Source organism: Cygnus olor, chromosome 9, assembly GCF_009769625.2.
Source record: "Cygnus olor isolate bCygOlo1 chromosome 9, bCygOlo1.pri.v2, whole genome shotgun sequence".
Taxonomy (NCBI): Eukaryota; Metazoa; Chordata; class Aves; order Anseriformes; family Anatidae; genus Cygnus; species Cygnus olor.
Window position 1 is genome coordinate 4062999 of NC_049177.1, and position 22962 is coordinate 4085960.

At 39.8% G+C, this 22962-nt stretch overlaps 1 protein-coding gene across 5 annotated transcripts in view; it reads right to left on the bottom strand.

Moving 5' to 3' along the window:
* The window catches only part of NYAP2 (neuronal tyrosine-phosphorylated phosphoinositide-3-kinase adaptor 2), a 140709-nt gene that overhangs the window by 27037 nt on the left and 90710 nt on the right, over nucleotides 1-22962 (bottom strand). For all 5 annotated transcript variants that reach the window (XM_040567108.1, XM_040567107.1, XM_040567109.1 and 2 more), the window contains 2 exons: nucleotides 9606-9818; nucleotides 873-976 (listed from right to left, as the gene is read on the bottom strand). In XM_040567108.1, coding sequence (XP_040423042.1) covers nucleotides 873-976; nucleotides 9606-9818 — 317 coding nt within the window. The remainder of the gene's footprint in view (nucleotides 1-872; nucleotides 977-9605; nucleotides 9819-22962) is intronic.

The window sequence follows — 22962 nt, forward strand, 5'->3', positions numbered from 1 at the left end:
TACAATATCAAGTATTAGCATATAAAATAAAGGTAAGTATAGGTTTCCCATGTCTTTATTTCTTTTCCATTTTCTCTCTGTTGGAGAAATTTGCCAAACCCAAACACTTCCATTTCTTTTTAAGGGTCTGTGTGGCATTATTGTTTCTGATGGGGGAAAAAAGTATCTCAGTTTAAGATATGAGGAGAATTTTACCCCTTTAGTTTGTTTTTTGGTTCCTAACAATATACAATAGATATAACTACAGCAGACTATTTCATAGTCCTGTAAGCATTACATGGCCTAAAGCTGAAGAGAGTCTAGCTGCCTTAACTAAACAAAACAACTTGCTGTAAGAGCAGTTTTCAGGACAGTGATAAATCACAGTGTAATACAATCATGCACTGAGCTCAAAACAAATGTAAGACTGGCACAAATATTATAGTACGACTGGGCAGAAGTCAAAGGTATGTACAAGTCATTGACAAACATTGGTGCAAGTGCTTTAGATGACATTTAAAAGAAATTTACACTTAAACACAGATTAAATTTATCAAAGTGTGATAAATTTTAAAGACAGTAAAAAAGTACAGAAAACGTGAAAAAATAAAAAATCCAGCGAATTCATACAGTACAGTTTTACTACATTTATATTACAGAATGAAGACAGAAAAGGATACAAAGAATTAAGAGCAAAGAAAATTCTACTGGCTGCATCCAGTGGAATTTTGTTGCCAATGAGAGATGCGCACACACAAATGCACGCAGACGCACAGAAAATAAAGACAAGAAAACAAAAACTCATCTACTGTAACAAATGACAGACACAGAGGTGAGAAACATTTGGCATGTTGCAGCACATGGAGTCATTCACGATTGGCTAACGATGGTACCTGGCTCGGCTGAAGGTCACTGGCTTGCCTGAGCGGAGTAACGGATGGAGGAGGCACACCTGATGTGGACGCAGACCGACCTAATCTGCAACTTGCTTTAGGCTCTGGGAAAGAAGAGAAAAGAAAAGAAACCAGTGAATTGGAGGCTGGTTACTGCTGCATTAATTGAAACATGGTGGATCCAGGATTCACTTGAAATGGAGTCTCCAGGCTTGGGTTCCAGTTTGTCTTGGGCATTTGGCCCAAAAGTTGGGTTAGAAGAAGTGGGGTTAGGACAGAACCCATCCAACATCCCGGCTTTTCTCCTTGCTCTCTATCATCTCAGAAGCTGAAGTAGAGAGTATAAAGCAGCAAACAGACAGGCAGCATATCAAAAACTTTCTCGTTGCTTTCCTCCTAAGGAAGGACTGTACAAAAGCAGTGAAGATACTGTGGTACTTTGGATTTGGAATGACACCAAAAGCTCTAGGAAATGTGTTAAGAGCAGCAGCTTGAGAGACAAGAAAGCAGGAAGAAAGGAGAGAAATTGGAACTTCAACAGTGGTAAATTCCAAACTCAGTTAGCCAGCACTGAGGTGATTACAGAAGCCTTGAATAGAAGAGAATGTTCAGTTCCAGAGAGGAACTGAACAGAAACGACATAGGTATTGCATTTCCCCTCTGTTGTCCATGGAGGCATTTCCCAGAAGGCTCCCCACTGATTTCCAGTGCAGCCTACTACTGTTAACATCCTGGCATGAAGGTGACCGTGCAGCTCAGGAGTTCTGGAGGGTTTTTGTGTCTGAGCTATGCTGACACCAGTGTGCTACCCCACAGTGTTCAACACCCCCTGTCTGGTCTAGAAGAAACTGTTGTTTCCTGAGAAAAGGGTCTGCCTGTTTGTGCTTGAGAAAAATAGCTGTCCCTACACTTTGTGTTTATGGCTGAGGAAATATCTCCTTGCAACCCGTGACTCCTGGCTTAGATTAATGTGTTTGTTCTCTTCATGTTTTATAAGCCTTCCTCCTAACCCTGTACCTGTCTTTTCTATATGGCGGGTAAACACTGACAACAAGGACACTCTCATTCAGCAGATACACTTTGTACAATAGTAAACTTCGAATTTTATCTGAAATGATAGTGGTTTAATATGAATAACAAATAATTATAATAGTACCATGCCTCCTTACAACGAGTTGAAAGAATTTCTCCTATTTGGTCCTATATTTTCATGAAGAGAAGAAGGACTTATGCCTTCTGTAGTCCAGTTTTAGGAAGTATGCCTTTGAAGCACATATTCTCATATATCTTTTGCTTCCATCTCTCTGAAATATATTTTCTCATTTCTCATTTGCACTGCTGCTTTGTCTGTGTGTGGTTTATATTAATATCTCTCTCCTACCTGGATCTCTAGTATCATCATTAGCCACTGGTCAGGCCATTGTTTGAAAGGAATAAAATTGTCCATCACTAGCACATCCTTAAGGTCACTTGGCATATCTTGGAAACTTGAGGACAGCTGGCACAGTACGCCACCTACCAGCAGTGTGCTGAAATATGTCCTTCCAATCTCACTGATGCTTTTTCATTGTCACCTTAAATGCTTACTTTCATTGGAATTCAGAATTCAATACAGTATGGAGAAGAGCTATCCACTTAAGCTGGAGCACTTAGACCAGTGAAAGCATCTGTATGGGTGAATATTCATCAACTAAATATTAATAGGTTGGTTAACTTCCAGCTGGCTGAGCAGCAAAAATATTTATGCTGTTTGACAAATGCATTATTCAATTCACTCATTCCTAGTCAGTCTGTAAACATACCACGAGTCAACACAGCAATAAGCAGGCAGAAAGGAGCGGACTGATCTCCCCCATAACCTTGTGTTTTGTACATAATCTGTTGTTTTGCTTTTTTTGGACTTGGGTAGTTATTTCAAAGGTTTGATTAGATTTTTGTTCAGATTTCACAGTCTGCGTGCCAGATTTCTGACTGGTTCTTTCAGTAGTATAGATGTAATAACAGATCTCGTGTCTGTTCCCTCCTAGAATTTTGCTGGGGTTTCAGAGAGGGCAAGAAGTGGGGTTTTTGGTTGTTTTTCACCTACTGCTAAGTAGAGGATTTTTTTTTTTTTTTTGCTGTGACAAGCAAAATCAGACACGCAGCATGTCAAAAACTCTGAGGCATTGTCTGCCATTGCTTCTGAGTTGTTTTCTTTACTTTGGAAAAGCAGAGAGAAGTGTCACAATCTCTAATTTGGATATATATATATATTACCATTTCCTTGCCAAAGAGAATCCTTTCATCTAGAATCAAAGAAAGAAAATCTATCACGCACCGATGAAGTATTAGTTCCTTTATCTCCCTGTAATATATTTTACAGTATTAAGGAAACTATTGCAATTTCCATGGTGATCCTCACCAAAGGTGGTTTCAAAGACCGTTCTATCCAGCTTTTTTTTTTTTTTTAAAAAAAAAAAAAGTTCAGGAAGTTTGGTTATGCAGTAAAATGGATTTTTTTTTTTTTTTTAACAGCCATTCCATTGCTCTCAGAGGGAATATTTTTAGACCAAATAAATACTCTATTCTACTGTAATTAGTGCTCTGAGTAACATCTTCACACTGCACGTTACTGTGGAAAAAATCCATAAATGCTCTGTTGCATAAGTGATGTCCAACTCACTGTTCTGCATTCTTCAGCATGTTATTTTTCGGCTGGACAGCTTATTCACTGTACTGAGGGTAACTAGATTTTGAGTACAATGGTCATTTCAAATACTAATTTGTACTTTAGGCTGTCTAAAAAGTAGTGAGAGGTTTTCTTGAATGATTTTGTCCACTGTCCAGCAACTTTCAGTATCTTGAACTCTTGGTTTCCATGTTCATATGGTCAGTTCAGCTTGTCTGCAAGGTCTGCATATTGATACCGATCCTGGTTCTAGAATGAAAATGGTTTTAATATTTCCTGATGAGAACCTTGAAGGCAGAACAACTTCTGGCAGCAAATCTCAGGGATAGTTTCTAGTGTGAATGATATTGAGATAGCTCACTATTAACATATTGAAATGAGTAGCCATGAGACTTCTTGAGAAGTTCCCTCTGTGACTATAACACATGGTGTGGAGCAGGGGACATTTTTATCAGGCAGCCTAAGCACATAGGGAAGGCTCTGTAGACATCTGTCGTCTGAGGAGGACCCATTTGGTCATGCTCCATCATACTGCTAGCTAAAATACGTCTGGTGGGAGGTGGTGGAGTCACCGTCCCTGGGGGTGTTTAAGGAAAGGTTGGACATGGTGCTTAGGGACATGGTTTAGTGGGTGACATTGGTAGTAGGGTGGTGGTTGGACCAGATGATCTTGGAGGTCTTTTCCAACCTTAAAGATTCTATGATTCCATACTGATAAAGCTGTCATGGCACCTCAGCTCTGTGCTGCACTTCTGCACTTCACTTCACTATGTGGATGTATCCTCTGGTTCGAAAGCAAAACTGCTTGAAAGAGTTCCAGAGTCGCCACTCTGAACACAAAACCCTCTCTGCATCCACCACTAGGAGCCTTTTGCCATTGCTGCAAGCTGTTCGAATGCTGACGAGGACTAGCAGCCTACCGCCAAGCAAGGGAACTCATAGGCATATGTCTAAGTGCTTTACTGGGCGGGGGCCAGAGGATGCAGTGCACTTGAGTAGCCATTAGAAATGCCCCTTGCAATCAATGGGGTTTGAATTCTGGAGCATGAGGTTGGAATTCAGTAGATTATTCAGGGTAGCTACTGAGCTGCTCTGTAGATTTTATTTAGTTATGTTATGCACAAAAACGTTCATAAGATTCAGTTGCTATATTTAACCTATGAAACTTTTGTGGTGTCATTTTGCACAGCTTCAAATGACACATCCCTCTTACTGTGCCGTGTTACGAAAACCGCACTGCTCACCAAGTGCCTGAACCACCTCCAGCAGCCAGGTGCTGACGCAGCACAACGCTAGGAGGGGCTGGCTGGTCAGCTGTGTATCAGTCCCATCAGGTCACCCGTTCTGTCACCCACAGCAGCCACAAGATTCCCAGCAGTCCCTGTGGTAGGGAGCACCTCCACCTCCGTGTGAAGTATGCCCACAGACACCGTCAGCTGCGCTGGGACTGGCATTACTCAACTCTCAGGTTTAAAGCTGAGTCCTGACAATGCCAGCAGGGTTACATGTGGATATAAGTGAGCAGACAGCCCCAGTAGGACAGCATTGTGGGTGAGAATTTTAGGAGAGGATATCCAACACAGAAATACAGGTTTTCCAATCACAAATAAGATTGCCTTAAAATTGTGTACTTAATTATGTATTTAAGCACTCGCATAAATGACCTCTTTTCTGGAAGTATAACAAAGTGCTGTCATCTCAGCTAAAAGATGTAGAAGCTTGGTTGGTTGCATTTAGGGCAGAGGGAGTTGCTGGATTTTTCTCAGTAAAGCAGAATGCTGAGATGAGACAAGATTGTATGGAAATATTTTCTATCAGTTTTATACCAATGTGTTATGGCTTTCTATATTCTCCAGAAATACAACAGCTCTGCACAATTTTTATTTTTGGATCTTAACGGGAAGAGTTCTTTTATTCATCCAAGGAAGACTTCATTCTGCCTTTCCTAATCTTAATTCAAAAAAATACTCTGGCTGTCACTTACATTGGAGAAGCTTCTTATCCTGTCACAGTCTCTTCTTTGCACATGAAAAGAGAAATATTGCTTATTTGCTACAGCTGCCAAGAAGCACGTTTTGAATTAAACAAGGCGATGTGACAGGCTGAGAGTAATCACATGCAAAAAAAAAAAAAAAAGAAAGCATGCATACTGGAAAAATGAATCACACCTATTATCATCATACTGGCCTGGCCATGTTGGTCTCCTAAAAAGGGATAAGCTGAAACATAACTGGAAATTATGCAACCTTCAGGTGGAATGAAATATATATTATTCTTTCACATACAGCAAGTATTCAGGACTTCACCTTCAGGAGTCACTTAGTCACTTAGCATGTCAAACAGAACAGTTTTCACAAAGGAAGCATCAAACCCATGCAACTCAGTGTTACTAGAAATCAAGAGGCCAAAAGCTTAGCTGTACTCAAAAACAAGTCAGATGACAAAAACCATGTCTGCATTAGATGAGGTATGTTTTAAATTAAGATTTGTTCTGAACTGTCATGTTTCAGATTGATGTCAACAACATAAACAATGAGGTAAGGAATAAACTCTGGCAGCGTTTTTTTCTTTAACACTTCTTTCTGTTTTTCTCTGATGCTTCTGGCATGGATATCCATCAATCTCAGGACTCTGGACCAAAAGGACAATTTGGGAATTGCTTTGTTTCAAACGGCTGTAACACCACCGCTGCAGAGAGCAGTGCATACATCTGCAGTCAGGCTCTGGCATGGTGTGACCCAGCACACTGGAGATCACACGCCTGGCTCCTGGCACACTGGGTTGATCCCCTTAGTGTACAGTGCCCAGTACTGCTCATTTGGTTTTAGGTGGCAGGTGCTGCTAAGGGAGAGCCTGTCAGCTGAGAACACGGGTGACCAGTGTAGGCAAGCTCCAGCAGCATCGGGTCCTGGCCTGGACCTGGCTGCCCAGTAATGTATACCTCCAGCGTTAAGTTGCCTTTGCTTCAAGAATCCTTGAGGATTTAGTAGCACAGTGATACCCTGATATTGCTTGAGGAGAAAAAATAGCATTTGGTGGGAATGCTGAGTCTTCGAGTGAAGCAGCCCTACCTAGCATTAATTGGTACTTTGCCACTATTCCCTTCTCGTGCTAATGAATGTATCTTGCACCTCGGGCTCCACAAGCATCTCTTCGTTCCCAAAGAGCTGGAAGTTAACTATTCATTGCTTCTGCAAATCCACCACAATATGAACCAGTAGTTCCAGTGAAAGGCAGATATTTACTCCCTTCCTGATTATCTGCAACGTTTGCAGCTTGAATACTAAATGGATTGTCTGAGAGACAAGATGATGGCGATTCAAAACCAGTACACAAGTGAAGAGAATTTGATAAAGGCAGTGCAGTGCCTGTCTCTAGCAGCAGGTGGCAATGCAAAATACTGCTTCACGGTTGCAGTTAGAAAAAAAGAAGCAACATTCCAGAAAATACTCTTCAAAGCTCCTGGAGTGAAGTTATCACAGCTTTCTGTTTCACAGATCTCATTTGGCTGTTCAGTACAATCGCAATGACTTTCTTAAAGGCCAGTGTGTCTCCAAGCCACTTGCATTGCTTTCTGTTAAGAAACAATAGGATGACAAGAAACAGAAAGTGGTCTTGACAAATTATGTGGCGGATGAGAGAACGATCAGTCATTAGTGACAGTGCATCTGACAGGCCGTGCTCATTTGAACAAAATGACCAAAAGATTCAAGATGCCGTTTGGAGCAGGTTAATTCCCGTTCTGATCTTACTAGCAGGTGCAGAGATCCCACAAAAAAATCAGGTACTCACTCCAGTTCCTAGTTAATCTGTCTCAGCGGAGCTCCCTATTGAACAGACACGAAAAGTCCTTTCAGATTGTTTCTGTTTTACTGCAGAGCAATTCAACCCCATTTTCTTTAAATTATTCCAGCAGTGCCCTAACAAATGGTTGGACCAGTGCAAACGAGGAGGTAGGCAGCAAACTGCAGTCTTTCAAGGACATGACCACACAAAAACTAGACTTTTTTTTTTTTTTTTTCTCATATCTATGGCATTGGAAAGAGAATGAGAACTATACTGGGGATTGTCCTGATTTTATTTGGTCCTGTCGTAAATCTAAATTCCAAATTCATAGCACAGAATCACTACCTCCTTGATCCCAGAAAGCATTTATACCCATACAGATGTATTAAATCTCTTTTCTGGCATTCAGTTACGGTTTTAATTTAATTGTAAGAAATGAACTGTTACAGTTCACGTACAAGTTCATTGATGAGAACTGTATACAGCATTTTAAATGCAATGCCCAACCGATTAAAGGTAAATCATGTTGCTCAGGCAACAGCTAGAGACACTGGGGAAAAATACTCCTGGCAGATGAGAGGCAATACTCATCAAATAAAATATCACCAAATCTGTGGGGAAGGAAAAACCATAATCAGCTCACAAATTTTCATGATAAAAAAGGAGTCAAAATTGAGCCAATAAATATTTCTGTAATTTTGCTTTCCATATGAGTCTTTGGAAGTCTTAGTTATGCAGGACAAAGTCACAGTTAACTAAATCAAGGCATGATTCAACAACTATTGCAGTTTGCTGACGCCAAACTAAGACTGAGGCCAAAATGTTTTGTCTCCTTTTGGAGATCAACCAACTGTTTAAAGTAAAACTTATGCAGAAAGTTTGGAGAGAAGTGCCGTATTTTGCTAAGAACTTACTCTTTAATTTTCATTTCCCTTCTGTTCTGCTCCATACTGTCATCCAGCAGAACTGAAAATGTTGCTACAGACCTTTGGTGTAATTATGAAATATCCTGATATGATTTGATGCATACCTGCATTAGCACTGATGTCATGTAATATACCAGGAACAGAATTCTTAGCAAAGCTGTGAGCTAACCTGGAAAATTTCTAGGTACCAGAATGCTTTGTAAGAACAGAAAAGTTAACAAAATGAACTAAAACCTACATTACCCATGCTGGAGTCATGAAATTTGCAGAAAAGTGCCTTTTGCTGTTACAGGCAGGACTGTTTCATGGGCATGCTGTAGCAAGAAAAGCTGGACTACACAACTGCTGTAAATGATACTTAACATCAGTAAAGGCTGTTCAAGTTATCTACTGAGTTTCTGGTGTAATTTCCAGCAAGGCAGGGAAAATTCAAGTCCCATTATCATACAGGGAAGCAATGCCCTACATGAGTGCTGAGTAACTCTTCTATCTCGGCACTGTAAAGACTAATCTCTGCCACTGACTGCCCAGCAGACCACTCCTGCAGGAATAGTTTCTTGTTTGAGTAGCTCCCTCATAGCCTTATTTTTATTGAAGACTGGCCATGAGGCTCCAATTCTATATATGCCAGCCGTTTTTAAAGTGGGTATTTTTCACAACCCAACCAATAAGCAATACTCTAAGTGAACTGTCAAATCTCAAAAGTGACAATGCAGTGCTTATCCAAGAGCTATACATATCTGTTTAGATGGACATTCATTTATCAGGTGTGTTTGTCTTATTCAATTTATTAAACAGGCTGCGTTACTTTTCATGGTTTATGGCAATTCATTATTATATATATATGAAATATGATGGATAAAATGCGTAGATATGAATTTGAGACTTCTGAAATCTATAGTCATTTTTATAGAAATTTATGTATAGGCATAAAAAAAAGGCGACTGCGTCCACTCACCTAGCATATCAATAAGAGCCTTGTTTCTGCACAGTGTGTTTTTGTTACCATATGTGACATCTGAATTTATGAACTTTTCTCTAAGTTGTCGTTTGCAAAGAGGGGAGGGCTGTCTGCCTTAGTGTTCCTCTTCAATATCAAAAGGATTTTTTTTAACTTCTTTTAAAATAGCTGAATGGCAAGTTTACAGGTTTACGTTTTCTATCACCATCTCAATCCTGTTCCAGTAGAGAGCACAAGCAGACAGTGCAACGCTTATTACAGCAGCAGCTAATGGGCAGATTCTAGAAGATATCTGGAAACCTGAAGAATCCAGACACTTCCCTACATCTTCAGAGATCCTTTAGCTCACAAGGAGATTCATGAGATCTTCCCCCCTCTGCTATTTGACATACCTGAGCTGTTGCTTCCAGCCAACATGGTTGGACTGACAGAGGATCTCCCCAGCCTGCTGGAGACCACGGGTGGGCCCGGCGTTCCATCCCATTCCTGAGCTTTCCCTGGCTCCCTGGAGGAAGCTGTCCCATGGTGGCCTCCCCTCTCTTTGTGTTCCAGCTTTGGTAGTGGTTCAGTGCTGTGACTTCTGATCTTCAGCTCATCTAGCGGTTCTACAAAATACACAGATGCAGATTTCATTATAGAGTGCCTGCTAATTACCTATATCATATAACAATCTTATGCTCAATATTCCATATATACCAATCATAAATCTTTTAAGCGCAATTTATATCACTATTTTACTATCTAGGCCCCAAACCTATAGCTTATGTTGGTTTCAACACAGTTTTTAATTAAAACAATACATAATGCAGGAGATGGGTAAATGTAACTTTTCTGCTAAAACTTTTATACACCAGGAAAATATTTCTGAAAATGGTATCCTATCAAATTATGCTTTTATTAACAGTTTAGGGAAATACTTCAATTATTTTGAGCTGTCATTTCTCTGAGAATAAGTTCTTCTCTAGGCACTTTCTAAGGAAGCTGTCTCCTAAGGCAATATTGTGCAAGCAACAGATCTCCACTCCTCCATGAGCACTAACAGAAAGCACACAATCCACAAATCTGTCCAGCATTAATATTTTGGGTGTGCCCAACACCATAACCTAGGGAATAAAATTTCACTTCACTGAAAAATCCTTGGAGTCGTACAATGACTTTCTGCTTGCAACACCACGAGTCAATATAAGGGAATAAATTCAAAAAACAATTGAATGATTTTTCTTTTTTTTTTTTTTCAAGCAGTGATACCAGCTTTCTTCATGGCTGGTGATTTTCTGTTCCTTTCTTGAGACCCTCATTTCTTTTCTTGCAGGTTGAGCAATGTAATGGAGAAACAATTCAACCTTTTCCATCTGTAGCTGTGAAAAATTCACATGAAAAACTATACACAGAAGAAATATTAGATTACTAAGTCATAACAGCTAATCACTGTGGTACTCAGTTATTCAAAGCCTGCTTAACTGTTTAATTCCTTTTAATAGAAAACATTTGTATGAGTTTGGATTTTTATGCATCGTATTTAAGCTCATAAACATCCTTATGTGATGCTCTCAGTTCTAGCCATCCAGGTTTAGAAATCAACCCCCTGATGTACCTTAATTTCAGCATGTACCAACAATCGTGGAATTTACACTTAATACAGATGGACAATCTTTCCTTGAGACTTGCCTGGAAATCTTTTTGTGGCTACAAAAGACATTCCAAGAGGGGGGAAAGCCAAGTGGAGGGAAAATGCCAGGAGCCATTCACAAGCAGGAGGTGACAACAGCCCCCAGGGGATCCACGTATCTCTGGCAGCGCTCTGGGTGCGCAGGACTGCCGGAGATGCAGTGCCAAAATTTGCCTGAGTAACCCCTTCTTCTCTTGATCCCCCCAGGGCCTGGAACTGAGACTATCCAGCAGGAACTGCCACTCAGGTGGTACAGTCCCATGAAAATGAACTCCGATTTGTGGCTCAGCCCTTCTCCCACCATTTACCCTTGCGACAGTAAAAGTGGTAGAGGCAATATTTGACATCTATATGGGATGACAGGGACCACACCTAAGCACAACAGCAACAAAATCTCATATTTTGGCTTTGAGTTCTTTGAGATTCCAGTCTGCAGATGAACTTGTTGAAGAGCACCAACACAGTCATTCTGAAGTTTCCTCAAGGAAACATCATACTGGAAAAAAAAATCTAACTGGATATGCAGTGTAATATATAACCATTACTGTATTTCATGAATTATTATTAATTAATAGTGAAAATGCATGTTAAGGATATCATACCACAACCTCCAAGATTTTATTTATTTTTTTTATTACTCACAGTAGTAACATTCCATCAGAAAAGTACAAAACGATCCCAGTTTAGCAAGTCCCATAAACAACACTCAGTGACATTTGTGTGACAAAGGCTTTCAAAAATCAAACCACTTCCTTGAACTTCTAGGTCACTTACCTACTTTAATGTATGCAAAAAAGAACGCTGTAATGAAAATCCAAACTGTTTGCTTTTCCTGTTTGGTGCCCCCACAGGGTATAAAGTTGATTAGCAGTCTGTATCAGTATAACATGACATCTGCCTTTCAGGGACCTGTGCTACAAAATGTCTGTAACACAGCTCTGTGACTGCGTAAAGAGACTTGCTAATACAAAGAGCTGTGCAAAGAAATGCTGAGCCCAAATTACTTGATTTGGGCTGTTTCACTTACCAATAAAAAGGCTTTTTTTCTGAATATCGATCTATCAAAAATAATTACGCACTTTTTCATATAAGATATGTACACACATCTGATTTTCTCTTTCTTTTTACCAATAACATGCACTTTGCACGACCAAAATTTGGAAATGCACACAACTCTTTTTCCCGCCAATACAGGACTCTAGCTTGCAGTGCTTACATTCCAGCAAAATGAAGAGAAAGCCAAAAGAATAGCAAGCATGTTCAAAAATACTGAAGCTGGCCTTACAAGCACCCCCCAACTCAACGCATCATGCAGTAGAGTTAATTTACTATGCCATTCTACTGGAAACGCCGTGATTGCCTTGGTGAAAACCTTCCCTGTGTGCATCCCATTGACACTACTTGAACACCAGCCCTTGAAATCTCACATGCTCGTGCAGTCAGCCCTTAGTTACAGTGGAAACACTCCATCTGAGTGTAGAGCTAAGGATTTGTCCACTTCAGTTTATTCAGCAGAAGAGCATTTGTACTTGGTGCTTGATAAAAATGATTTGTGCATTCCTAGTTTTATTATCAGCTGGATCAAAGTACAGCAGTTCTCTACAAACAGCTGGAAACTATGGAAGTATTCAGGCTAAATAAAGAGTTGGCTATAGTCTGTTTCTTTGTAAGGTGTAGAAAATCAGTTTTCAGCTGGCTGTCTAGACTTTGTAAATTTATATTCCACTTTTCTTTCAGGGGGGATTTTCAGTTCCCAGTTTATCTGAAAAGTAATATATCCTAAAAATGAAAAGCAGATTGAATCAGATTATAATGTCAAGCAACCCATCCCAGAGCCCAAATCATTATTATTTTGTGATCATTATCAGTAACACTGATACACAATCAGAAAAACAACCTGTCAGTGTTTTATATAGTTTTCTATAATATTACTTTCCTGTTTACTTCAGAATACATTTAGAAAATAATAAAAAATTGTACTGCTTCACTTTCACTCAGATAATTTGTGGGGAATTTTACAAGAATTTCAGCTTCCTTAATAACTGTCAGTGGGAATCATACTCAAAGTCAGTAAGAAAAAAATCACTGTGCTAGTTCTTGCTTGATAAAAGAGTATCTCACTTTTAACGTGCCTTGGACAGCTCTAGGAGTGCCAAACACTCCTCTCCCAGGTCCTGGAGCAACACTGGGACCTTTTGGTGACTCCCACCTGCACTTGGAGGTTTACATATTGTCAGCTACTCTCTGCTGAAAATGCAGCCCCATGGAGCAAACTCAGTGGTGGAAATCATTGTCCCTTGTAAAAACATGGTGGTCGTGGCTTCGGATTTTCGCTCATGCCGTCAGGCAGGAGGCACTGGCAGACAGCAGAATACACACGTAGCTCCTGGCTGCTGGTACCTATGGGGTGGTGGCCTTATCATCAACTGAAATTCAAACCAGTATATTTTAAACAGGACAACACTTCAAAAAGACTACAGCAAGATTTAAGAGGCCACTTTATCCACATTGATGCCATACTAAAGACACAAACTCTAACTGGTCACATATACTCTGCTGGAACATAACAGTAGCTGCCACACATTCTTTTATTCTTATTATTATTACTTTTTGTTTGAGAAGTGCAGCAACACAGATGGGATCTAAGTTACCTCATGCTGCTAAAAACCTTAATTTGAAGTTAGGAGATACTGAAGCTCAGTATTATGCTGGGAATTCACCGAATCATATGATGGCCACAGGCAAATCTTTTCACAGTCAAGTGCTGTATTTTGAAAGCTGAAATTATTACGGAAAGCATCTTTATTGTTCAATAATTCGTAAGCCAAAATAGTGCATAAAAATGTAAATTTCAAGAAATAATTCACTGCTTTAAATATTTATGGATACAGTTGGTTGAACTGCTATAAAGGCATTCAAATGCTTCAAGCACTTCCAGGTGTCACTATTTTAATATTCAAAGACATGCATTTTCCTTATTTATATCACATAAATCTCAGGCTTTTCAATGTCAAGAATAAGATGGTGGCTCGAATCTTGTACAGAGAACATATTTTATTTATAATTGATGTGTACAGTTTCCCCTTTATGAAGGATCCCCTAACAGCTACGCACTCGGGAAGACTGGCATGTGAGCTGGGGGACTGGAAGACTTGTAAATGCTGAAGAAAGTGAGAAACAAACCGGGTTAATCAGCTGTAGCGCAAACCAAAGCAGACTGAAAAACACAGCTAAGGAAAATATCTTACCTGAAAAGCTGCCATTCAAATGAATGTATACCTTGTGGTCAGTCTGACACTAAGCTCTTAAAAACACAAATTAATCTCAGGTTCTGGTGGCCTCTTAGCACAAAGCTAGGTGATAAACAGCAGAACCTTTGTAACCGTTTGGGCCATTTCTGGGGGAGGGAAGAAGAGCCATTTTCTTAAGGAACTTTAAACGAGGCTTGCTCTCTGCTGTCTTTGTCAGTTGTGAGCTGCAACGTATAAGCTAATCAACCATGCATTATTCATGTAGTCTTCTTCTGTGTGTTTGTTATAAACCTAAATAAATAATACATCACTCCAGGCAGAACTCAGATACTTTGGGAAGTAAATGGCACTGCTCACAGGGCCTATATTTAAGCACGAGCAGGCACATGTAAAGCTAGGACAGCCACCTGGGATGGGGCGATGGGGTGTAGATGCAGTGAATGACAAGCCCCAACCACCCCAGCCCTGGCACTACAGGCCTCACCCCACACCTACGGCTGCACGGTGGGCATGCAGGAGCAGTGATGTCCCCAAGGGCACACCTGGCCACCAGCAGCAGTGAGGGACGTCCCCAAAGGGACACCTGGCCACCAGGAGGGATAGAGAAGTGGGATCAGAATGCAGCCAGCACGTGTGTGAAGATCGGAGCTACCACAGACATGTCTCAGGCTTCAGCCCCTTCCTCATCCTTTCCCGCTAGCTCCTGGTGAGGACACAAAGCCACCTGCAGCTCCACCCGTGTCCCATGTCACGTCACCAGCACAACAGCAGCATGTGCCCATCCACTGTGGACATCGTATGCGGAGCCCTTGAGGAAATCCCAGGCCAGTGTTACTTCTTTCTGCACACCAGGAATTTATATTTACATGTACTACACATTTCAAAAATAGGATCAGCCTTTTAATGGCTTTCTTGATGTGTGGTTGTCTGATCTGTACAGTCGTAAATGTATCAAAAGCCTGCCCAAAGAAAACAAATAGGCTATTAATACCGCACATGAGAAACGTGGGTAATGCTTGGTGCTTAAGCCATTTTTCCCCCAAAACGGGAGTATATTATACTGCCAGTGAAAGCCATTTCCTCATCTTTATTAACTATGGTGGTTTGTCTATGCTGACTTCATCTGCTTGCTAATTAGGCAGAAGTTTGCTTTGCATATCAATTTTTAATACCCCTTTTTACAGTTAAGTGAGAGTTGCAGCAGCCAGCTTGTTCAATTAAAAGCAGCTCTGACCTAGTTCCATGCAAAATCAATAGAAAGCCTGAAAGAGTCTCACAAGCCATCTAACATTTAAGGAGACGTGGCTGAAATGCTTCTCGGTGTTCACTGAGCACATGCTCCTGTGAGCAGCGTGGGGTTTGTTTTTACACAGAGAAATACGGATGAGTTCACATCTGCCTGGTACAGACCTGCCAAGATCAGCCCTGCCTGCTACAGAAAGCAAGGGGAGGGGAAAGAGGGACCGCTGAACAATCTGTTTGGTCGATTTTCTGTGGCTATCCCAAAGCTGTTAAGTGGGCAATCCTGGAAAGAGCAATGACGAGATAGGAAGAGGAAAAGCCCACACTGCAATTAATTGGAGACCGACAAAAAAAAAAAAGGGGGGGGGGGGAGCATAAATTTATAACAAAAGATCATCCAAAGCTTTAGAATAAAAAAACATAAAAGAATACAGTTTAAACACAAAACAGAAATTTGGAAAAGGAGAAAAACATTGTAAAGGGAGACAGAGATATTCTCATATGTTAACTATATTGAGTAAACTTATTATTATTCCATATGAAGCTCCAGAAATTTCTGAAAAACCGTTAGGAAAGTAAGCGATACTCAATGAAAAATTAAGATTATTAAGATCTAGGTGAAAAAAAGAATTTTCAAATTTCAATAAATTTCAACCAGCATTATCAGTCACTTAAAAAATAAAGTTTTAGAAGTTCTGCATTTTAAGACATACATTTAACACTGTTTGATGGCATACAGTAAGAGGAGAAATCCTCTTGTGATTTAGTCAGTCATCTTCTTGATTGACTGAAATATAGGAAAACCTGTTTTTAATCTTACATAAGGAGAGCCATTTAAGACAGTTATATTTTGCCACATATTATAGAAATGGTGACAACATAATACCTCCCGTTTCCAATGGGGCCATCATTATCTCATAATGATTTCTTTCACTCCCACCCTTGATCTTTCACATGTGCCTATTCTGATCCAGTTCACGTCACAGCCTGATCTTTTGACTAAGAATATACCTGAAGTATATGCACTGTTTTACAGCTGTATTACCAAGGCAATTAAAAATCCATGTCCTGGGATTCTCACCGTTAAATCAAGTGGTATTCTTGGAAAGGATGTGTTGTGGTACTCCATTAATAGGTTTACTACTTACCTCAGAGCAGTCACAATTACGTAATTAAGCAGAACACTTTATTCTCTGATATTCACTCCATATTTGTCTTTCTTCCTCTTTTTTTTTTTCTTTTTTTTTTTTTTTAATTCCAGCTTTCAAAGCTGGATATATTGGGAATAACCAGAACCTCAACACAAGCCTCTCTGTTCCCCACTGCTTTCTTGGGCAAAAACCTAAGTACAGCAAGTCAAAGGCAATTTTGTCGTTGACCTCAACAAAGCAAGGACTTTCTTTCCTGCAGTTGTTATTTTGGGCTAGCCAGCTAGGCTGATTCATATGAGTGTATAGCATAGTTCCTATGGATGAGCTGCAAACATTTCTCCTACGTAGTCTGTGCACCCAGATCTCCCACTGATAATCCAGGCTGCCCTTTCAGTCAAACTAAATGTGTGCACATAGAATTCGTGCTTGTAGATGGGTACATACATGGTCTATGTCTATTTGCAGCAAACAAGATTTAAGTGCAAGAAGAAGAAAGATGATTATTTTGAAATGCTGGGATGGTTTTGTGGCAGTCTTGAGAACCTTACCTCTCCTCCTGCCTTCCCCACTGGTATCGCTGACACTGCCCTTGGACTACTCAGCGACATGTGCGTGCAACACAAGCGCATCCTGCCATCCCCACCCTAAACTCAGCACGGATCAAAGAAAACACTGTTAGACAAAATAGGCAATTAAACTGTGGAAATCAGTGACACTTGCTATGAAAGGTTGCCCAACTGTTACTAGCTTTCAGTTTGAAAGGAAGATGGAGCCTACTCTTACTTAACTGCTTTCCTTCCCAACCTTGTTCATCTCACTACATGCTCATTCCATTATTCAGGTTCTTAGATGCACAGCCTTCATGTTTTGATGTGGAACTGATGGTTCGACGGTTACTGCATATGTCCTAGCACAGTATGACAAGAAATCAGAAGTCAAGGGAGAGCCAAAAAAGCTGAAATATACAGACATTTTAATAAAAATGTTTTGGAAGAAAGTTCATGACCTTAAGTTTCAAAGCTTCACTTCAAAATACCAATCGTTAATAGAAGTGCTGACTATATCAAACTTGGCAACATTTTTTGGTCAAGTTTTCTGCTGAAAAGCAGCCTTTGAACTACAACAGCAGTTCGAATGCAGTGTTTTTCCATTATTTGATCACTTTCATATCTTCTAAAGCATACAGCATCATCCACATACAGTAGGAAACAAAAATCTGTCATTGGTCAAAAAAATACAGAGTACAGATGTGTGCACTGGTTGTGAAAACTGGAGACCAAAATACTCACCCTCGAATTTTCACGTAAAAAATCAGACAAAGTTGGAAAGAAATTATTTCTTCTTTTTCTTTTTTAACTACCTTTATATATATATATATATATATATATATATGTATATGTATATATATATATAAAGTTATTGATGGTTTTCTCTTTATAGACCCCTTTAGCAAATGAGAAAATTTACCTTTCAATATTGGAACAAATATCTCATCTGTACAGCTTTCCTTCTATCACAGTATGTTACCAGTGAAAGGAAAGACTGAAGTTGTTGTAATGTTGGCTCTACCCAAATTTTGCTCTCAGCCTTACAAAGCCAGGCACAAGCACGTGGACTTTTCAATGCAGATGCTGTGCCAAGCCATAGCTGGGTACTATTCTGCAAGTTCTACCAATTACAGAATGAAACATCCATACCATTCTGTCTTTCTCCGTCTCTTAACAAAGTTAATGATTTTAGGCCCTCCCTCCTTTCTAATTACTGGTTTCATTTTGTGAAACTGTTTTTTACTCTTGCTAGCTAAGCAACTGTTAAGCCATGGCAGCACAGACTTCAGATCCCGAGGAAATAAGTAAAACCGCAGATGGCCTTACACAGCTCCGGCTGATGCCCGTGCTTGCAAGACATTACTATTATTGCTTTCGCAAGTGCACAGCAAGTGTGTCTCTATGTGTTACAACACATATAAATTAAAAATAAATTACACAAACGTTGCCCAAGCAGTAAAATGGTTGTAGATTTCCTGGAGGAAGGTACTTTTTGAGTTATGAATTCACACATTAAAATAAAGACATTCCCATCTCCAACAAAATTATACATACAGCTTTTCTTTTTCAGATGAATAGTTACAAGAACAATAGTTCTCCTTACTCATTCTTAAATGCCAGATAAAGTGCTAATTGCATGTTACTGTTTTAACAAAAAATAATTATTAGGGATGTATTATTCCATTCAGAGAAGTGAAAGTAACCTGAACCTTCACAGAAAATTGAATGCAAATGAACCTATTTTTTTTATATGCATTATCATCTTGACAATTATTTCTTCAGTGTTCCTGTACTTCTCACCTTATCTATACCTAGGATGTTTATACACTCCTACGGTTTAAGGGTTCAATATTTGAATCAAAGTTATGTGTATAACCCAAATAAAGCTATTTCCAACTCGGTGATTTCTCTTGTTATTGATAGACTCCTGGCAAGCCCAGAGAAAACTTAAGGAGACCATATCTACCTTTTCTCAATTCAGAGGTTTTTTTTTTATTTTTATCATAGTATTATGGGTAGATTAGCTAATACACTGACAAAAAACGTGTAGAATACCATGCAGTCCACATGCTATTTTTTCTTAGTCTTTGTATTATTCACTGTTACATTCCAGAGGTATAAATGCCTTGATTTGCAGACTGGTTTTGCAAGGAACAACAACCTAATACAAGGAGAGGAACCTTCTTGCTGTAATTTATAATGGGATCCCCTGAAGTATGTCTTATCTCATACTTCAAGGACATTTGGATTGGACCTTTAATGACGGGGTTTAAAAATTGAGCTCACTCTGCCAGGAAACAAATCAGACATGCCAGAAAATCTGTGTTTTTAAAAATGGATATATAAGCCACTTAGCCCAAGAAATTGTCAGTCTTTGTTACACAGATCAGCACAGTAAAGACGTTTTAAGAAACTTCAAGAGCAGTCAGAAGTACTGGAGGATTTTAGAACTGAGGGAGGAAACCTTGTTCTTTCCTTTATTCTTCCCAAAATTCCCACCATCTTCTCTTAAAACCACATAGCTTTTAGAGCAAGAGTTTTTTCACTATAAGTGCGGATAAGGCATTTAATTAAACTCCACCTCTTGTAAAGATGCAATGACAGCAGCTCAAAAGATCATGAAACCAGGTTTGAAGTCATAAGCTAGCATTCAAAAGACTTGCATTTAAAATGATCTTGAACAGCTCCTTTGGCTATGATGTAGATATTCCAATTTCAGGGCGGGGCGGGGGGGAGGGGGCTGTGTTGCAGATTTTTGCTAGTGAAACTCTTTTTTGCGTTCATAGTAAATTTGGGTGAAGTTGTTAAGCTCCGCTCTCCTTGAAACCTGCATGCTGTTTCACCTTGCTAAAGCTCACAGTCCTCAGGTTGGTGGTGGTAGGTTGGTCTAGGGGAATTTGGCTATTTTTCCTAAACAAAATTGTGATCTAATTCCTTGTGATTTAATTTGAGCAAACAGGCTGAAATGCTATCTCCATATGCCTACCTATGGAATATGTCATATCTGGTTAAAAGCACTTTATGAACATTGTTCTTCTTAAAAATAAACACAGACAAAATGTAGGCCTTCCTATTCAGGGTCTCTAGTTTTACTTTTTTTAAACAAAGAAAAATGCATTTGAATCCTAACTAAAAGAAAAACTGATTCAATTCCAGGTATCAGCACCTGGTTATGAAGTCCAATTCTAAAAGATGCAGCAACTGCCTTGAAAAAGGAGCCCTGTATTGCCAGCCAGATGGCAACCCCAAAATTCATGGCTTCACCCTGACAGCCTGGCTGACTGACCAAAAGATGCACTACCTCACCATCCACTGGTTTGATTCACACTTCCATGAACTCACTTTATCCCCTTTGGAAAGCTAACATGCACAGATACCCTTTTCGTATGCCCAAACTGCAATTCCACTAAAACTGCTAACTCTCCAATTGCTGCAACACGTGATACGAGTTTAGAAAAGCACTCCATGGAAGTGCTATAAACCAAAGCTGAGTGCCTGATGCCAGACATCTCCTCTAGTGTGAGATTCCATATTATCTTCAAGTAAATTATCTCTAATTCACACCAGTTTAAAAATAATCAGACAGTCCTGTAACACCTCTCTGGGGTACAAAGTTTCAACATGTCCATGCTCGATGCAGCCATTCGCTGTTCTAGCAGACAGGAATGAAAGGTGGCCACGTATCAAATCCACGACATGGATGGCAGCATGGGGTTAGGACAGCCACCTGCTGTAGGTGTCACAGCTGCCACCCTTTGAGCTCTGGGCACATCCTCTCCAGCATCTGGCACTGCCAACCTGTGGAGCCACAACACTGCACTGCCAGGCTGGCCGCTGCCGTTCGATACAGCCACGCAAACATCCTGAGTAGAGGCTATGCAAATAAAACTACATCATCCTTTAAACCAAAGTAGTTCGATACCTATTTGTTCTTTTTTGTGTTTTTTTTTTCCTTAGTTCCATTGGAGAAGGAGTACCCAGATACCCTAAATGGATACCACCCTCCCTAAAAAACGCAGTGAGAAATTTTAACAAATTGTATTTATCTCTTTCATTGAAGGTAATATATGCTTACGGAAACCTTCACCAGATTAAATGTCTTTAACTACTTCTACTGAGCACCCACAAATTGGTCCATAATTATTTAGTCCCATTTAAAAGAAAAACACAATAAATTCTCCGATTCACGGTTCTGCTGTATGACTACCCCATTTTGAATATAAACTGTTCTAGCCACAAAGGAGAAATTTATTTTCTTGAAGCCAGAAACACAGATGGTGTAAACTGGAGTACCTCTTCTGACTTCAAATAAGAAGTGGTGATTTATAAGTGCTGAGGATTTGGCCTAAAGGTCAAGATATTTCTCTGGCTTAAAAAGCTTTGTTCAGGGAAAAAGAAAAAAAAAAAATCAATGGCACTCAAAACTCAGACTATATTATCATTATCCACATCCTTAAGTGCAGCACGTGTTGCTTTGCTTATTGGTGACACAGTAAAATAGGTGCCAGTAACTGAATTAAAGGGGCTTTTTCATTTATTTTTAACAACTTTCAGACAACTCAACATTATCCTGTTATATTAGAAACCCAAAGAAACCATCTTTTTCAGTCTTTTACCTGAAACCATCTTTTACTTGAAATCTAACAAACAGAAAGTAGCTTTATCTACTTTTTCCTTTTTACCATTTATAAGTTGATTTCTTCTTCATAAAAAGACATGTTGATTAAATTGCTACTCAGAAAGTGTATCAAGCAGTCAAATAATACAAACAGAAGGAATAAATAAATCCATATACATCAATCAGAAACAGCAGCTGTTTCCAGAAAAACCTGAGCAATTATTTATGAAATTATGTCTTCTTCAATGATTCTGTATACGGTCGTGATCCCAGGAGGACCTGATTTTCTGATGAGCCTAAATTGCTGAATTAGAAGAGGAGACAATGTCATGGTACCAATTAGCAAAACCGTTGCATATCATCTCAAAACGCGTGTTTTTTGTTTTAATAACTGTGAGTAACAAAGACATTCATTCATCTCAAAAGTGGAGGGGACATCCCACCTTTTAGTGACTTGACTGATTAAAGGCCCTTTAAATAGACACACTCACTTTTGTGTGAAAGCAGCAAGACGACAAATGGTGTAGTGTGCATTTCAATCAAGGAATGGGTACCTACCGATTTATCCTTTCAAAACACAAGTTCTCAAACCTGGCATTACCCCTGGTGCTGAGAGAGGACTGCATTACTGGCACGCAATGCACAATGAGGCAGCGACGGCACAGCGAAGGCACCCAGAGACACGCAATCTGCCACGGAGCTGCCATGCATCCTTTCACACGTTTCACTTCTTCTTTGTATCTTTGTTCCGCAGCTCAATCTTTCCCACTTAGCATAAACCTTGGAAACGTTGGTTAGCTTAGTGTTTAGCTGAATAACCTGACTGCCATGTTACGATTTTGCTTTCTGCTTATTTCCTGTGATTGCTAATTGGGGGAACATATTTCAGCTTTAACAAGTAAGAGGCTCCAGCTGGCCAGACTAGCTGATGCGTATCAAAGTATTTAGCCCATTGCCCACCATCTCACAGTGGGGAATTTAGGGATTACTAGTAAAGGACAACAACAGGTATGGCTGAAGCAGTACTCAACACCATTCAACTGCAAAAGCTATTTATTTATTTATTGCTTCAAAAGCTTGGTTCCTGAAGGATGCTGACCACATCCCGTCATTCCTGTGTTTACGCTTCCACCATTTTCAGTTCTGTCTCCCAACAGCTATTGCTGGCATCCAGTCATCACAACAGGCACATTCCTTAGCACAGGGCACTGTTTCAAAGACCTGCTGCCAGCAGACCAGGCAGCTCGTGGCTTGTGTGTGCGCAGACATA